We start from the raw sequence: 18,542 nt of genomic DNA, 5'->3' as shown, positions 1-18,542 counted from the left end.
TCTATTTTTGACTTAGTTTAACAGAATGAAGAACTTGAGATTTTTCAGAAGCATAGGCTACTCTTTGACAACAGCAAAATAAATAAATGACAGAAAGAAATTAATTCCTCAAAATATGTGCACTTTGAAATGACAAAATGTTTCCGTTTTGCATACTTTACTAAATGTTGTAATTACAGAAGTATTTTTAAGAATATAATCAATTTATCTAATCTGTCCATCCTTCCAACCAACCATCCATCTATTTATCCATTATCCCCAGAAGTAATCCCTAGCCCAAATTTGTGTTTATCTTCGTTAGTACATTTTTATACTATAACTATAATTGGAGATATTTTTATATAAATAATATATAGTATCACTTAGCTACTTTACATATGTATGCAGGGATGGTGATCATTCGTCTAGTCTTGTTTCTTTTAACTATTACTTTCCCTTTCTCTGTACCTCTCTCCACTATTAATTTTTTCTTTCTCAAGTTCTCTATGATTATACATACAAAATGCATAAACAAAGTCTGTAATAAGCCTATGGATATGCCTCTTTAGATATTGCTTCTTTAATTTAGATGTGATAGATTCTAAGAAGCTTATTTATTTTTTTAATATTAAAAGATACCCATGAAAAATAAGTAAGAATCCTTTCCCCCATATCCTCATTTTCAAAACTGCTGTCTTCCAGTTTATTACGTATAAAGTTTTATACCATTATTATTTTGATTTCATTTCCCTTTTCATGGCTACTTATGTGGAGCATCTTTTCACATACTGATGTTTAGTGATTGACCCTTCTATTATTAGTCTACCTTTTAAACTAAATTTGTTGTCTTATCGACTTTGAGAGAACTCTTTCTATTTGATAAATATTAGTAGGGTTCAGGAAAAGTTATCTCAGACTATGGCGCCTTGGCATACTGAACATCTTTACACGGAAAGAATCTGTAAAACGGCACATGCGGGTCATTAAGAGCCTCTCGTGACAGATGCTCTGTGCTGTGCTGTGCTTAGTCGCGCAGTCACGTCCAACTCTTTGTGAGTCCATAAACTATGGCCCACCAGGCTCCTCTGTCCATGGGGGTTCTCCAGGCAAGAATACTGCAGTGGGTTGCCATGCACTCCTCCAGGGGATCTTCCCAACCCAGGGATGGAACCTAGGTCTCCTGCACTGCAGGCAGATTCTTTACCAGCTGAGCTACCAGGGAAGCCCAAGAGATGCCCTGCCTACAACTAAAAGCGTTTGAGATTTTAATAAGAACAGCTAATTGATTCTTGTGATGCTTATCAACCTGTCATTGACTGTATGACATGAAGCCATCCTTGTATTCTTGAATTTAACTGTATTAGGCCATAGCTATTATTCTTTCTGTCCAACTCTTTTTGAAACCCCATGGACTATTAATCTTTTATCTAAATTATGGGTAATTTAGATATACTAGCAATGCATTTTGAATTCTGCATTTATATACTTCAATGACGTTGGACTTTTTCTCTTTTTCTTTTTATACTATCTCTAGCAGAATTAGACATTAAAACACTGCTGAATTCAATACCAAATGAACTTTAAGAGCTCTGCATATTTACCATGGTCAGGACTAGCATAAATGACAATGCTCTTTCCTATTCTTTAAGAGCTAGATAACAACTGCAAACCTGGTTACTATGCATTTTTCTATATACTTTAGTTACCTTTCTAATGTCTTTTATGGCAATAACCGATTAAAGGTTTATAGCTATTGAATCAATTTTAGTAATTTATATTTTGTTAGCAATTATTTTTTTATTCATTTAATTATTCATTATTCATTTAATCTAGGGTTCACATGTTGCCACAGCATTGCAGTAAAATCACCTCACAATTTACCTTGTGCCTATGGTTGGTTTTCTCTCTCAATCTTAATCATATAAATATTTTTGCTCTCTTTTACCCTTAATCAGGCTGAAAGGGATTTTGCTATTTTCAAAGAATGATCACTTGAGATTTCTTTCTGCATTTTTTTTCTTTTCAGTATCTTTGATTCTAGAATTTCTCTGGTTGTATACTGTCACCCTGTTTATTTAATTTACATGCAGAGTACATCATGGCAAAATGCCAGGCTGGATGAAGTACAAGCTGGAATCAAGATTGCTGGGAGAAATACCAATAACCTCAGATATACAGATGACATCACCCTTAAGGCATAAAGTGAAGCGGAACTAAAGAGCCTCTTTATGAAAGTGAAAGAGGAGAGTGAAAAAGCTGGTTTAAAACTCAAACATTCAAAAAACTAAAATCATGGCATCTGGTCCCATCACTTCATGGCAAATAGATGGGGAAACAGTAGAAACAGTGACAGACTTAATTTTCTTGGGCTCCAAAATCACTGCAGATGGTGACTGCGGCCATGAAATTAAAAGGGGTTTGCTCCTTGGAAGAAAAGTTATGACCAACCTAGAGAGCTTATTAAAAAGCAGAGACATTACTTTGCCAACAAAAGTCTGTCTAGTCAAAGCTATGGTTTTTCCAGTAGTCATGTAAGGATGTGAGAGCTGAACCATAAAGTTGAGCAACGAAGAATTGATGCTTTTGAACTGTGGTGTTGGAGAAGACTCTTGAGAGTCCCTTGGACTGCAAGGAGATCAGACCAGTCCTAGGTGTTCATTGGAAGGACTGATGTTGAAGCTGAAATTCCAGTAATTTGGCCACCTGATATGAAGAGCTGACTCATTGGAAAAGACCCTGATGCTGGGAAAGATTGAGGGCAGGAGGAGAAGGGGACAACAGAGGATGAGATGGTTGGATGGCATCACTGACTCAATGGACATTGGTTTGGGTGGACTCTCGGAGTTGGTGATGGACAGGGAGGCCTGGCGTGCTGCGGTTCATGGGGTCGCAAAGAGTCGGACATGACTGAGTGACTGAACTGAACTATAATTTAATAAAATGAGATTACTGGGTAATGGGTAAAATATACATCCCATCTCTGCCACTATTAAGTATATGTGCCTTTTAGCAAACTAATATGCGTAGCTAATAGTTTCCACATTTGTAAACTGCAAAGAGAATACAGTCTTGAGATTCCCTTTAAGAAACTAGAGTGTTTGGAAGAATAAGAGACCTTGGGAATCACCACCTTTAGAAACAATAATATCTAAGAAAAACGAAGTTGTCTATGCTAGTGATATATAATGGAGACCTATATTCATTCTACAAATGTTCATATCATAATCAAGTAAACTCCTAAAAAGTTTCACAAATATGAATGCCCCAGTACAAGACTTCAAGAAAGTGCATTTTAAGTTACTTTGCTTAAAATGAAAGAATGATCAAAAAAAAAAATACTGTGCCATAAAAACACACCCTCATATTTTTGTTAGAAATAAAGAACCTGGGGTCAAATGGGTTTCCAGGAGTTTCCAAACACTGTGATCTTGCAAACAAAAATCTAGGTATATTTATTTACACTTTTATTGGGAGATGTAATCATATAGATCTGCAAAGAGTCTGGGACTTGAGAGAAGTTGAAAAGACTATTCTAGATTTGTAATCCAACTTTCTACGTTTAGCCTGTGATTAAACCTTCCCATGGCCTTACTTTAGCTACTTCACCAAAGAGACCTTTCCATTGTTAGACAGCTATAACTGGTAAAAACTCTATGTCCAGTCACAATTTACCTAAAATATTCTCATCTATTTTTTTTATTTCAGTCTCTGGAGCTTAGCAGAATAGAACAACTCCCCATTACAGAAAAGAGCCCTTTACATATTTGGAGATGGCCATCTGAATTCCAAGATACTTGTCTTTTACAGCCTGATGTCTTTTAAACAACATAACAACATAACTCATTAATTCAAATATTTTTCTCTAGAGGAAAATGCTTTAAAACTTATAAAGACAATAACCTTAAAGTTTTTTAAAGTTCTACCATAAATGCTCACTACTTTTGACAGAGGGATAGAAAGGTTTAAATTTATTTGTGAACTGCCGAAAGATTTCAAAGAAAATTGCATTACGTTGATGTATGTGACCTCACGAACTCTACAGAATTTTTACATACTTATTACTCCACTGAATTCTTAGAAACTGTAAATAAAATATTTTTTAAATGTTTTAAAAGTATGGGTTATCTGGCAAAATACTATTGAAGGATGGATTTCAACACATCTTCAAATACCTGCCAAAAATAATTTTTTGTGTTTATACTTATTTACAAAGGATAAATGCAGCAATATTTTTAAGTGGTTCTAAAAGTATCATTTACATCAATGCTTTTTGGATAAAAAGGGAGGAAATATTTCATTCAGTATAACATCATACAAGGGAGAACAAATTCCAAATGGTAAACCAAGATCCATACAACTGAGCGACAAAATTAAACGTCTATACAAGAGTATTACTCACGGGTACAATTCTGAAAGCTGTTCGGCTATTGCATATGCTGTTGGGTCTCTGTCTAATGCATACAGAGTAATATCTGGCTCCTTCTGTAGAATGGCTCTTGTGTGTCCTCCTGAACCAAACGTCATATCTAGAAAAACCTAGCCAACACAGGAAGAATTAGCACTTAGTATGAAAAAAATTTATTCTTGCCAGCTTACCTTATTTCTAAACTCACATGATGCTTTTCAGAGCTGATAGCAAATAGAAAAACAATTATACTATTATTAATATATTTATTTTTGCCTAGAGTTCAATTTATTTTACATGAAGTTTGGATCAATTATGAGTGATCAATCCAAAAGAATTTGTCAGAGTATCAACAAAATAATAATTTTTGTCATAGGCTTTGAATTCAGGTCTCCTGCATTGCAGGCAGATTTCCTACTGTTTGGGCCACCAGGGAAGCCCCAAACCTCTAGGTAGCGGCCAAGACAATTCTGAAGCAAAAGATTTACCAGGACAACAGGATACAATATACAGGGTACATAAGTTTAAAGGCTTGGATCATTCAAGATACACAATGAAGTTACCTGGATCTGAATCTACTTCTTAGCTATTTTATTTAGCCGCAATAAAAAAAAGCCAGCTGAGAGTTGGGCAAGAAATTAGAAATTAGACCAGGACCACGATGGAAAAGAATATTAAAAAAATATTATAAATATTTATATATAGATATAGATAGATGTGTGTGTGTGTGTGTGTAAAACTGAGTCACTTTGGTGTATAACACAGATTATCGTAACACTGTAAATCAACTATACTTCAATTAAAAAACAAAAAGGCCAGACGGGAAGAAATGAAGCCTGGAGAATAAGAAATAAATATGTGAAAAGGTAGTAGAATTGTAGTTAATTTGGAAGCCAAGATACTCTCAACACATCCTCTGAAAGTTATGCTCTTTAGTTTAATGCACTCTCTCAATTTCACTGGTATGATGAAAATAAAAACAATTATTTCAATAATACTGAATATTATGACAACATACACTAGAAGTCAGACTGTTAAAAATGCTTAAATATAAAACTTTTTTAAAAGTTCATGTGTACATCGCACAAAAGAAATTCCTATAATGGATTTGAACATTTCTCTGTCCTGAATGTTATAACTTTTTCAAGGGAGAGTGGTCAGAGACAAGGCACAATTATGGTTTGATTTTTTTTTTTTGCCTATAGGCTACCATGCTGAGGCCTGTATTCCAATCACACCCTCAGAAAACTTTAGCCTACTATTCAAAGAATAATGCGGAGGAAGTCTTCTGATGGAAATTGAGAAGAGGAGGTATATAAAGTATTATATAAGATGTAAATGTGATGAAAAGGTACAGGAACTGCTTTTTAATAAATTTTTTAGGATAACTTAACCTTGCACTTCTATAACTGTCAGCATGAAAGGTATAGCTACATATATTTTTCACCTTTTTAAATAGTAACTTTAAAACAATACTTGAAGTCTTATTATTTTTATGGATGTTAACAGTACATACTTAAATCTCAAGATTGAATAATTTCCTCTCCCAGGCTGTATACTTATTTTATACAACTATGAAAAAGTAAAAATCTTCCATCATAGTTCACCTCAGTTTTAAAATTGCTAGCAGTTTAGCATGATTTAAACAGAGAAATTTTCTAGGCTTGGAAAAGCTATATATGTAAACAAGGTAGTTGAACTGTAGTCATACTTTTTGTTAAACCCTAATATCAAATCTTATATAACTCTAGATTTAAACTAAGAGTATATAAAATTAAATAATTTGATATGATTGCCTTCTCTCAAGCCAGGAAAGTCCCAATCAATATTTAAAAAGAAAAATTCTCATTATTAAAAAATAATCTGGAAAATGTGAATGAGATGATTATAATTTACATGATTATTTTTTAATCTATCATGATTATGCCCTTGGTGATATACTTACAATCAAGGAAGTTTTCATAGAAAAAACATAATCTACTATTACCAGTCAAGTGTAACACAAAGGATGAAATGGGAGACAAATGGGATTTATGAAATGAGAACTGAACCCTACCATATGTCTTGGGTTAATAGGTGAGCGGAGCCATCAAATTTCATTTTAAAAATTCTAATACACAATGCCCATCAAAAATAATAAGTGACATCTAGGCCTTGTGAGTTACCCAGCACTACAATTGAAAAAGGAGCCAATTAGTTTTTCCTTTCTCTTGGGTCATTAACATGACATATGATTACATTTTTTAATTTGTACAATTTGATAATAAGGAAACTGGACAATTTTTCTTTGCTTAACAAATGTACAAGAACAATAAATCTGAATGTTTCAAAATAATCTTTTTATGAATCTCAACTATACATATTTGCAAATGTTTATTTTATGCTACAAACACATGGAACTCTTTCTTTGAAATTACCTGATATAATTTATCTAAAAAGCCAAACCCATATTTGATATCAAGAGTTTTTTTCTGGTAATTTCATTTTATACCTGCATGCTGCTGCTGCTGCTGCTAAGTCGCTTCAGTCGTGTGTGACTCTGTGGGACCTCATAGACGGCAGCCCACCAGGCTCCCCCATCCGTGGGATTCTCCAGGCAAGAACACTGGAGTGGGTTGCCATTTCCTTCTCCAATGCATGAAAGTGAAAAGTGAAAGTGAAGTCGCTTAGTCGTGTCGGACTCTTAGCGACCCCATGGACCGCAGCCCACCAGGCTCCTCCGTCCACGGGATTTTCCAGGCAAGAGTACTGGAGTGGGCTGCCATTGCCTTCTCCGAATACCTGCATAACCCTGGCCAAATCATTTTAGCTACCTAAGTTTCAAATTCTTCATCTAAGAAGTGGGAATAAAACATACTCTTGTTTACCTTAAAATTTATAAAGATTATCTTATTTCTTCCTTACAACCTTGAAGGTGTTAGTGTTTTCTACACACAGAAATGAAAATTAGCAGCAGCTGCTGCTGCTGCTGCCGCTAAGTCGCTTCAGTCGTGTCCGCCTCTGTGTGACCCCACAGACAGCAGCCCACGGGGCTCCCCCGTCCCTGGGACTCTCCAGGCAAGAACACTGAAGTGGGGTGCCATTTCCTTCTCCAATGCAGGAAAGTGAAAAGGGAAAGTGAAGTCGCTCAGACTAAGCTAGGAAGTGGCAAATGCAACAGCTGAATACAGGTGTATCTGGCTCTAAACCACTCTGAGTATGCATTAAATCAATAAAATCTATATATTTGCACACTGCTTTATGGCTTTCCAAGCATTAATGTTTTCCTACTTGGTCTAACAAAAGTCTGTAAAGGAGTATGGAAAAGTGGCATTATCCACATTTTTACAAACAGAAAACTCAGGTTCAGAGAGAAAATGTCATTTGATTAAGATCACATTACCAGTAAGTGAGGGAAAGAGAATTCTAAACAAGGGCTCACCATCTCTTTTTGAAAGAAATAAAGAGAAAAAGGGAGGGAAGGAACAAAACAAAAAATAAGAAAAAAAAATAAGTGTATGGTATAAGAATCATGCCCTATATGGCTTTATAAAAAGTATACAAGAAAAATTTACTGTTTTATAGATGACTCATTCCCACTGGAACTTAGGCTCTTGAAAATCCATCTTTATGCATCTCTCTCTCTTTCCCCCTCCCGCACTCCCTCCCTCCTTCTCTCTCTCTCTCTCCCCCTCTCTGTTCCTCTTCTCCTGTTTCAAGCAGACACCTAGGTATCTAGAGCTTTAGAATGTATGTTCTTCCAGGATTTTTGCACAAAAAAAGGAAAAAACTTTCTACAACCACTTTTATATCTTTTAGTTACCAAAAAAACCACAAATTTCAGAAAGAGAGAAAGCTAGTTACACACTGGGTAGGTGGTATCTTTAAGAAAAAGAAAGAGATTTCTTTGAAATTGAGTAGAAGAGAGATGGAAAAGATGAACAAATTCCAGAGAGGTGCAGGACCAATGAAGTGACTGACAGATGGTAAGATCTCAGAGCTGCTAGTTAGATGACAGAATGAAGGGGATGGATCCTTGGTCATGGGGTTCTCCGTACTACCAGAGAGTTCCATGCCTTGCTATGGCATAGAAGAAGCAGAACCAACCATTAGTCCTAGAAGGTCTACACAGGTTAAAATAAAAGGCATCTCAGGGGAAATTAAATGTGATATGAGGTGAGTAAGATGATGCAGGGCTTTGGCATAGCTCTGGATGGTGTGTGGGGTCTGGAGGATAAATGAAATTGATAGCTTTATAGAACAGGGAGACTGAGGAGCAGAATTGAAATGAAGGTGATTTAAAGAAAATAAAAAACTAGCTTTTGCAGAACAGGATGCATAACTACAATTCTTCAAATTGCCTCCAATTTAATATGGTAGTATCAGTGCACAGTAGTAGGTGTGTAGTATGTATTTAATGATGTGATGTGAAAAAAAGAGCTAAGTCTCCCAATGCAACTATGAAGACAGCAATACTCATTTGTATATATGAATTCAGAAATACTCTTCAAGATTTAAGACTCATTATGATAGTATCACATAAAAGAGTCACAAGATGCCCAACTTTTAAGCCATTTAGAATCTATGTATTCCTAATATTAGCAGAGACTCATTAATAACAGAACTTCTTCAGAATATTAATAATGATAAATAATTATACAACTCTATAACATGCTGTTATTTACTGATCAATCTCCTTTGAAACAAGAAAATGAAGACTTCTTAGTTTGGGTTAGCTCTTTTGATCAAATACAACTCAATGAGATTTTATCCCCATGGTCTTCTAAATATCATAGAAAAGATTAGATTTTACTTTTCACCATGATGAGTCACACTTGACTAGCTGACCAGTAACTGTGGATCTGATGCGGACGTGATACAAACTCCGAATTTCAGAGCTCAGAGGGTCACCCTCGTTGTTCAGTCGCTCAGTCGTGTCCGACTCTGCGACTCTGCAGACTGCAGCACCCCAGGCCTCCCTGTCCTTCACCATCACCCAGAGCTGGCTCGAACTCATGTCCATTGAGTCGGTGATGCCATCCAACCATCTCATCCTCTGTTGTCCCCTTCTCCTCCTGCCTTCAATCTTTCCCAGGATCAGGGTCTTTTCTAATGAGTTGACTCTGCATCAGATGGCCAAAGTGTTGGAGCTTCAGCTTCAGCATCAGTCCTTCTGATGAATATTCAGGACTGATTCAGAGGGATATAACAAACTATTTATTCCACCCCCTCATTTTACTTATGAAGAGACCAAGGCCTAAAGAAGGTAGCTGGTAGCTAGTTGAGGGCAAAGTTAATACTAAAAAGCAGATCCTGTGCTCCTTCCACTTCATCTCATAATACTCCCCCACTGAAATTACATAATCACGTTGTAATAAAAACAATTCCTCATTGAAAAAGCATTTTCCTAATACAAAGATATATGCAAGTGGGAACTCTGGACAATGAGCCTCCAACACAGTTAAAAACAATTACTGTTCTACCATTTTAATTTTCTTAAGAATTTATGATGATAAGTATGTTGAACTAAATTCCAAAGACAATTATGTTTTATATGCGGCCTGAAAAAAAATGTCTGGCCATTATGTACAAGAGAAACTAATGAAGACTTACTTCTTGAGATGTTACAGTTTTCACATGGATCTTGAAACTGAGAACAAAAAATTAAAACACCTAAAATCATAAACTCACAGGTGATTAAAGCTAGAAGGACCTTTAGAGATAATCCAAATTTATCATCATTATATATCACTCTGTCTTTATAGATTATATCTATATCCCTTTTATATAATATCTCTCAAATGTGATATCCTTTAAGACAGCTAAGGATACTCTCTGAAGGGGTGAGACTGACAGAAATCACGGGATTTGCCCCAGATCACCCTCCATGGACTAGATACTTAAATGATTCTTTTTTTCCAATATAAGACTTCTAATCCTTGACATTTTCACACTGGAACAACACTGTTAAAATTGGACGGGAAAACGTTTTTAGCCATTAACAGTACGAGGGCAGATCTTCCAATTTCATTTTTCTAATGTTGATTAGTCATTTCCAATCTGTGCAAGATTTTTAATAGTAAGTTCTCATCTGAATTTGGAAACAATATGGCCTGATTTCACTTCAAAATTTCTTCCTATGACTATTTTCTTTTCTGGCAATTACTCATTTTTAATTTTTCAAATTAAAATGTTTTTGAAAGAACATTAGTTAAACTTCACCTATTTGTAACTAGTTTCATTTTGAAATACTGAAATGTCTCAGGAATATACTTAACTTTCTAGAGTTTTTTCAGGAGGTTATTAAATTAAAATGCATGGCATTAATTAATAATCTGTGTATTTATGGAACATCCAATATAGATAAGGCCATAGAAGGTAATACAAAGATAAGTTAGGAGACTTCCAGTTTGGTGAGACTTCAGACATGCTTACAAACAACAATTAGTAAAAAGAAATCAACAATATAAGAAAGATATATATATAATATTTTACAAGGAGCAAAAATAAATATTAATTTTAATCAGAAATTAGATGAATGAAAGTGTAGTAGGTTACAGTTCATCTGGGTCTTGAGGCTGGGCAGAAGTCAGAGCTTACCCTTTCTTTTCATGCTCCATAGTCTCCAAAACTAATCAGTTATCAAATTCAGTTGATTTTATCATACAAATATATCTTAAATCTTTCTTTTTCCATCATCAATTCAAAGCACCCAAACTTCTTTGCTTTATTAATCCAATAATCTCAAAACTCATCCCATACCTCTAATTTCACTTCTAATTCTTCTCACTACACTGTTAACAGGATATCCTTTCTAAACTAAAATAGCAGCATGTGGCATTCCTACTTAAACCCTCTCACAGGCTCTCCAAAAGTCCATGATACAGTCCAAACTTCCAGGGAAAATGGACAATGTTCTTCACATTCTGGCCTCTTCATTTCTTGCCAACATTATCTCTCATTACACCCAGACACGAATTTTACAATGTATTCTACAGCCATTCAGAAGTATGTGCAATAATCAAATATGCCAAGCTGTCTCATGCCCTCTCTACCATTTATCTTGTTTCATCTCTCTCAAACTTTATTCTCAAATAATTTTGAGAACACTAATATGTCCACAGCTCTATTTCAAAAGTTAGAAATATAACAGTAGGCCTAAATAGACATGGGTCCTGCCCTCATGTAGTTTTCAGCCTGGAGGCCTGAGTATCTCTAATATAGTATCTTTTTATTATTACTATATTTTTTTCAGAATAACCTCTGAAAGTGTCCTAAACATTTGTGTCCCTGGTGCCAAACAATAAATAACACACAGAATGTAATCCATAAATACCTGCTGGATAAATAAAAACAAAGAGAATTAGAATTTTAAAAAGGTATAGACATAGGAAAGGAAATGTCTGGTATAAGGAGAGCATGCTCGTCTAGACTCCAGGATTTATTAGAAGAAGAGAGTAGAAAGGAGAAAAAGGGAAAAAAGAGAAATGGAAAAAAAAAAAAAGAAACGTTCATGTATGCTCCAGACACTGGGTGAGTTTTGCAGTATGCAGCCTGTCTTACTGCTGGCAGCAGCAGGGTAAGATAGACAAGCTAGAGATCATGCAGGACAGGCAGTATGAGATCCAACTGCAGCAGTCCTAAAAGGCCAGGCTAAGTCATTTATACCATATTTGCTAGACACTGGACAGCTCTGAGGGCTTCTCTTTTTTATATACCAAAAATAAGTTTGACTGCTAACAGTATGAGATGGATGGTGTGAGAATATAGCAGTGACCTGGTGTGGAGCACTCAGCTGAGAGGACACAAAAGCCTGAAATGGCAACAGGAATGGAAACTAATAGCAAATGTATGCATGCTTATTTCATACTTAATTTATGCAAAATGTTGTGCTAAATATTTTATCTGTAGTTTTCAATCATTTTATATATAGGCATAAATACACACACATATTTAGTTAATTGAATGCAATTTCCAAAACCACACTCTGAGTCAAGTCACTATTATTATTACTATTTTACAGAGGAGAAAGGGGAAATTTAGAGAGGGTTAGGCAAGCTGTCTGAGGCACAGCTAATGAATGGTGAAACCTGATTTCAAAAACAGCTCTATCTCCTGAACATGTACTACTAATTAGTTTGCTTTTTTACAGAGGTAAGACAGTAATTATTATAGATGTGGTGAGTGAAGAAGTAAGAAGAATTGTTTAAAGGATCACAAAGCATGCTATCTAGGTAACTAAGAGGTAACTGACACCATTTATTTTGCAATTATGTTAACCATGCCACACACTTTAAAAACTTGATCTCATATAATTCTTACCACAGCCTGCACAGTAGGTAAGATAATTCTACTTTACAGATGAGTGTATCAGAGTCATTTACTTAAGAAAATATGAATTAGTGGTACAATTAGAGATTGAGGCAGAAATAGGCATTTCCTTTCCCTTACTTCTGCACTGCCGTCCATGCCCTGCCACCTCCCAGTTAGGATCAGAAGGGCCAAGTATCAACTTCTTACTCCAAAAGAGAGAAAACTAAAAATATGTGAGGATACAGGCAGCTTGAGAGGGAGAACAAAGAGGTTTAAGAATTTCAAACAGGAGTAGAATAAGTCTTTGTAGTAAACTTGAAACAGTGAAGCGAGGAATATTGCTGAACAGAGATTTTGAAGAGAGTTTAAAACACACACGCATACTCAAGTGTAATAGGCCCAATGATAATAGCAGTAATACATAGAGGAAGCAAGAACTTTGGTTCCTGAAAGTGCTTGAAGAACATTAAGTCCTAATTGTATTTTTAAAAGCTCATCCAAATAAAACACACACACATATATATATATATGAGTAAGAAAAATTATTTTCATTATATATATTACACTATATATTACACCATGAGCCTTTGGAAACACTGTGCCCCAAATATAATGTACCTGACATACATTTACCAAATGGAACAGAGGAGAGCTCTTTGATGTAGCTAGTGAGAAAAATGTTGAGATGAGCTAGTTATTTGGATATATGATATATCAGATAGTCTGACAAAAAAAAAACAAACCCTAGAAAGTAATCTGGTTTATAATGTCACTGAGATGTTTGTAATTGCTGAGGCAAGCTATTATTCCACCATTGTGTAATTAAATCACTCAGACTCTCAGAGACTTCTGTAAGACTTTACTTATGTTTTCTGTCTAATCTGTTGACAGGTAGACATTTGTCATACTGATGCATTTGCAGACCAGAAATAAATTAGAACATATAACTGTGAACATAGAAGGCCACCAACCTCATAGTCAGCAACCATTTCTCCTACAAAACCCCTTGATTTATTGTTGTCTTGTCAAGGTCTGTTGAGTATCTGTCTGTTATGTGCTTATTTTTGTTTTATTTGTAACTATTACATGGGCTTATGTAAAAGGAAAAAAATCTCAAAAGAACATAAAAGTTATACCACAAACAAAACAATCAATGCATTGCAATAAATTTATCTTCTTTCTCATTTTATCAAGAGTATTGGTGTTACTATGATGACTCATTCTGCCAAAATTCTGTAAACATTTCATCTTGTAGCTTAAATTATATCTTATTCACAAAAGAAATCTTACTTGTCACAACAAAACTTATTTTTCTCTTCTTCACAAAATATGTTCTTCAATTATATCGAACAATTAGAGTATTCATCCTTGCTGGTGATGAGTAACTTTTACTCTTACCTATAATAAGGAATGAATTTCAATCACAAATCTTAGCCCTGTACAATGGACTGCCATTTGATCTGCTTTCAAATACAATGGTTGAATTAACACAAATGACTAGGAACAATATGACATGAGCGGTCTCAATAAGCTTAATTTCTCAAAGGTCTCAGGCACAGACAATGCTAATCTGTCAGTATCTTTTAGAATAAGAAAAATAGTTTTTATTCAACACCATCAAGAAATTCAGACAATATATTCTGGACAGACTTTTCTAGGAATAACACACAACTACCAAGAATGACAGACAGTTATTTTCTTCTAAGGATTATTAAGTGTATAGATATGGAAAAATAATGTAAAAATAATGAAATACTGAATTCTTACATCAATGAGTTCAGCAAATGCTCTTTCCAAAAATTTTTGACGGGGGGTAGGGGGCACAAGTCATTTTACTGATGGTGGCTTCAACATGGTTTAAGTATTAAATCTTAATCACCATTAAAATAAAACCAATGATGGAAATATTTTCTATTACTCAGCCTCCAAATAACATTAACTTTATACACATCAAAACAAACCTATATACATAAATTGCTGTTGTTTATTCGCCCAGTTGTATCTGACTCTTTTGTGACCCCATGGATTGGGATTTTCCAGGCAAGAATACTGGAGTGGTTTGCCATTTCCTTTCTCCAGGGGATCTTCCTAGCCCAGGGGTCAAACCTGCATCTCCTGAATTCTTTACCACTAAGCCACTGGGGAAGTCCCATATACAAAAGTATTAGTGTTTAATTCAATGTGTAGATATGTGTCTATGTGTATGCATGTGCATGCACATGTATAAGGGTGGGTGAGGAGGAACTTCCATATTCCTTAACTTGTTTAAACATGTGACTCAAGATTGGACAAGTTTCAGACTAAGGTACACTACACAACCATGAAATCCTCATGTGGAGTACATGTTAGAAAGTAAAACTTAAGAAGTTACAAACCATGAAATCCTCATGTGGAGTACATGTTAGAAAGTAAAACTTAAGAAGTTACAAAGAGTTTCATAAGTTAGGAAGAAGAAAAATAATAAAAAAAAAGTCTTTAAAAATTCACAATTAGAAGAGGCAAGTTCAAGAAAATATCTAATCTAATCTAGAACAAATTGCTTCTGTGACTTTCAATACTACATTAATTGAAAAATAAGATATGAATGAGGCAGCAGGGTATACAAGAAAGAGATCAAAGGTCAAAATATCTGATTTGTGATCCAGAATCTATCATTTAATTGCCATAAAGGTTGGGCAAGTTACTTAATTTCTCTGAATCTCAATTTCCTCATGTGTAAATGGAGACAAATATACCATTTTAGCCCATATCACCAGGTTAGTGGGATATGCAAATAAGACAATATCCTTGAAGAAAATTTGAAAATGGTATAGTGCTATGTAAATAATATTAATAAAATACATCTTAATTAAGAAAATAATTATTCACAAAAGGCCTAAATTCCATAATAATTTATCCACGCATGCTATGTTGCTTCAGTTCTGTCCAAGGCTGTGTGAATCAATGGACTGTAGCCCTCCAGGCTCCTCTGTCCATGTGGATTCTCCAAACAAGAATACTGGAGTAGGCTGCTATGCCTCTTCCAGGGGATCTTCCCAACCCAGGGACTGAAGCCCTGTCTGTTACATCTTCTGCACTGGCAGGCAGGTTCTTTACCACTAGCACCACCTGGGAACCCCAAATAATTTATACTGAATACAAAAGTAATTTAGCATACAAAAAAACATTCCATAGCTTCTTAATTTGAAGGAATACAAATAGAACATTCAGTTGGCAGATGGTCTTTAAAAGGAGCCTCTCAATAATGCTAAGACTTCTAGAGGGAGAAGTTTCAAAGAATTTTAAATGCAATAAAAATCACCTATATATAAAAAAAATCACCTATAATATATCTGAAATAAGACAATTTCATAATTACTCTGACTTTGCTATGTCTTAAAACTAAGAAAATATTTTTGAATTATCTTCTAATTCAGCCCAAATTAAAAAAATACAGCTTACTAGATGATCTTTTAAATACTCTTTAAAAGCAAATGTTTAAAATGTAAATATTATTATTACTTTTCTTGTTCAGAAAGTGATACCTTTAAAGATTTTTAGTATTGCCCTTTAAAATTTTATCACAATACTACTAATCATATTTTGGAGCATAAACAACTGCATTTTCAAATGAATTGGACAGTAGGCCTAATTTAACCACAATGGTATTCTGACATGTTACTAGAAACAAAGAAACCAAAAGTTCTCAATTTTTAACTGACCAGGAAGACTTTATACATCTTTCAATTGTGGTCAAATGAAGTTGACCAAATGAAGCAACAGTCATACTAAAATCAATTATCCAATTACCTTGATAACAAAGTAAAAATTATACACTTATTGTATAAATTCTGTATGGAGTATAGAGAATTTTGGAGTATAAATTTTACAGGGAGATACAAAGAATTATAAAGTATACTGCCAGTTTCCTAAAGGACATTCAGTCTGTTTGAAGAGACCAAACATGAATCCCTGAAATGATTAAATAACAAAATTCCAGACATGCCAAGTGTCAGTGTATAGTTATATGTCAGTGTTAACAAAGAGTAAATTATGTTTTATGGAAGCAAGTAACACTATAGCCGGTCATGGTCTGAAAAGTCTCCCTCCTCAAAGAAGATGGCCCCAAGTCAAACCTCGGTTAGAACCAGCTAAGCATAACAGAGGAAAGAAGGTGCACCAGAAGAAAGGAAAAATCTGAAATAAAGTCAAAGGAATATTATCCTTGAATCATTAACTGGTCTAATTGTATAGCATACAGGACTTGTAAAAAGAATTAAATAGACTAGATTGAATGTTAGGTTGTTTAAGGTTTCTGAGTCTGCTCTTAGTTATAAAATGAACTCTGAAACACTCACGTTACAGGGTTACAATGAGAATGAAATAAATTTGTGTATATAAAGTGCTTAGAATACTTCCTGGCACATAGTAAGTGATTAAAAGTAATAATTATAAAGATGATGATAATAATAATAATGATACTTACTACTTCCACTTTCAAGAAGCACAAAAACAGATGAGAGGCCATGAAGCACAGGACTTGCACTAGGATAATGACAGGTAGGAATGGAAGGGTTCATACGAGGAATGCTACCATGAAGAAGCACTCATAAGAATCAAAGCTTAGTTTAGATACAAATGATAAGGCTGTAAAAAATGTCAAAGTTGTCACAAAACTTTCAAACCTATTTGGATCAAAGAAAGATGACAGCACTGACCATAAAAACCTCTGCTATAATCAGATTAATAATCTTTTTTTTACTAGAAATCAACATGATCCTCTCAAAATCTGACCCTCTCAAAATCTAAAGTACCAATTCATAAGTAGAGGCATTTTTTCCTTCATACTCATGACCACTTCTAGTTTATCATATAGCTTTACATTTAAACCAATGACACTAACAGGTGTTAACAATCAATTCTAGATCACTAACAGAGAATGGGTCATCCTATAAATCGATCCTCATTATTATTAATAATAGCAAAGATTCACCAGATCCTTTCTATGTATGACAACTGGGGGCTATTTACATGACAGCTTTATGAGGCAGATTTTATTATTGTCTCTATCTCACGTGGAGAAATATTTGCCTAAGGTCGCATGGTTAATACATTACAGAGTTATCTGAAACTTTGCAGCCTCTCCTTTGATATGCTCCTAACAAAACTTGCTATAGTGTCTATAATTTATTTGAGTGGCACAAATATCAAATCATGTCATTCCTTTTCTGCTCACAACTTTCTAATGACCTCCTATTTCACAAAGCCCTTCAAAAAAAAAAAAAAAAAAAAAAAAACCCCAGCAAACCTCATCTAACTTAAATGACTCCATCTTCTACTTCATCTTAACTTCTACTCCTCTACTCCTGAATCATCATTCTAAATAGCAGAGCCTCCTTATTGTCCCTCAAACTCATGCCCGTTACAAAGCATTTGTACTTAATGTGCCACCTGCCTGCCCGACCACAGCAGATATTCAAGGATGGAGCATGTGTTCTATCTTTCCTTCTAGGATTTTGCTTGAATATAGTTTTCACTAAGGCTGTCCTCAAATAAAAGTTTTTTCCGCCATCAACCCTTATTTCTCCCTTGACCCTTCCCTTGCTTCACGTGTTCTTCACGGCACTTATCCATGTAACATAATCAACCTTAGAGCCTTCTTCTGTATTATGTTTATGATCTGTGTCACATCACGAGAAGACACGCTGTGAAAGAGGAAATACAGTTTTGTATCTCTGATACCTGGGACAGTACCTGTCACACGACTGCTGATATTGTGTAGTTGCTAAGTCATGTGTGACTCTTTTGTGACCCCAAGGACTGTAGCCTGCCAGACTCCTCTGTCCACGGGATTTCCCAGGCAAGGATACTGGAGTGGGTTGCCATT

At 34.9% G+C, this 18,542-nt stretch overlaps 1 protein-coding gene across 4 annotated transcripts in view; it reads right to left on the bottom strand.

The window, feature by feature from the left end:
- METTL15 (methyltransferase like 15) overlaps positions 1 to 18,542 on the bottom strand; it is a 202,129-nt gene that overhangs the window by 101,490 nt on the left and 82,097 nt on the right. For all 4 annotated transcript variants that reach the window (XM_043908405.1, XM_043908396.1, XM_043908411.1 and 1 more), the window contains one exon: positions 4,379 to 4,515. In XM_043908405.1, coding sequence (XP_043764340.1) covers positions 4,379 to 4,515 — 137 coding nt within the window. The remainder of the gene's footprint in view (positions 1 to 4,378; positions 4,516 to 18,542) is intronic.

The sequence above is a fragment of the Cervus elaphus genome, chromosome 1 (genome assembly GCF_910594005.1).
Source record: "Cervus elaphus chromosome 1, mCerEla1.1, whole genome shotgun sequence".
In the NCBI taxonomy this organism is placed as follows: Eukaryota; Metazoa; Chordata; class Mammalia; order Artiodactyla; family Cervidae; genus Cervus; species Cervus elaphus.
Note: the sequence above shows the minus strand (reverse complement) of the source record. Positions and strands in the feature narration are given on the sequence as shown.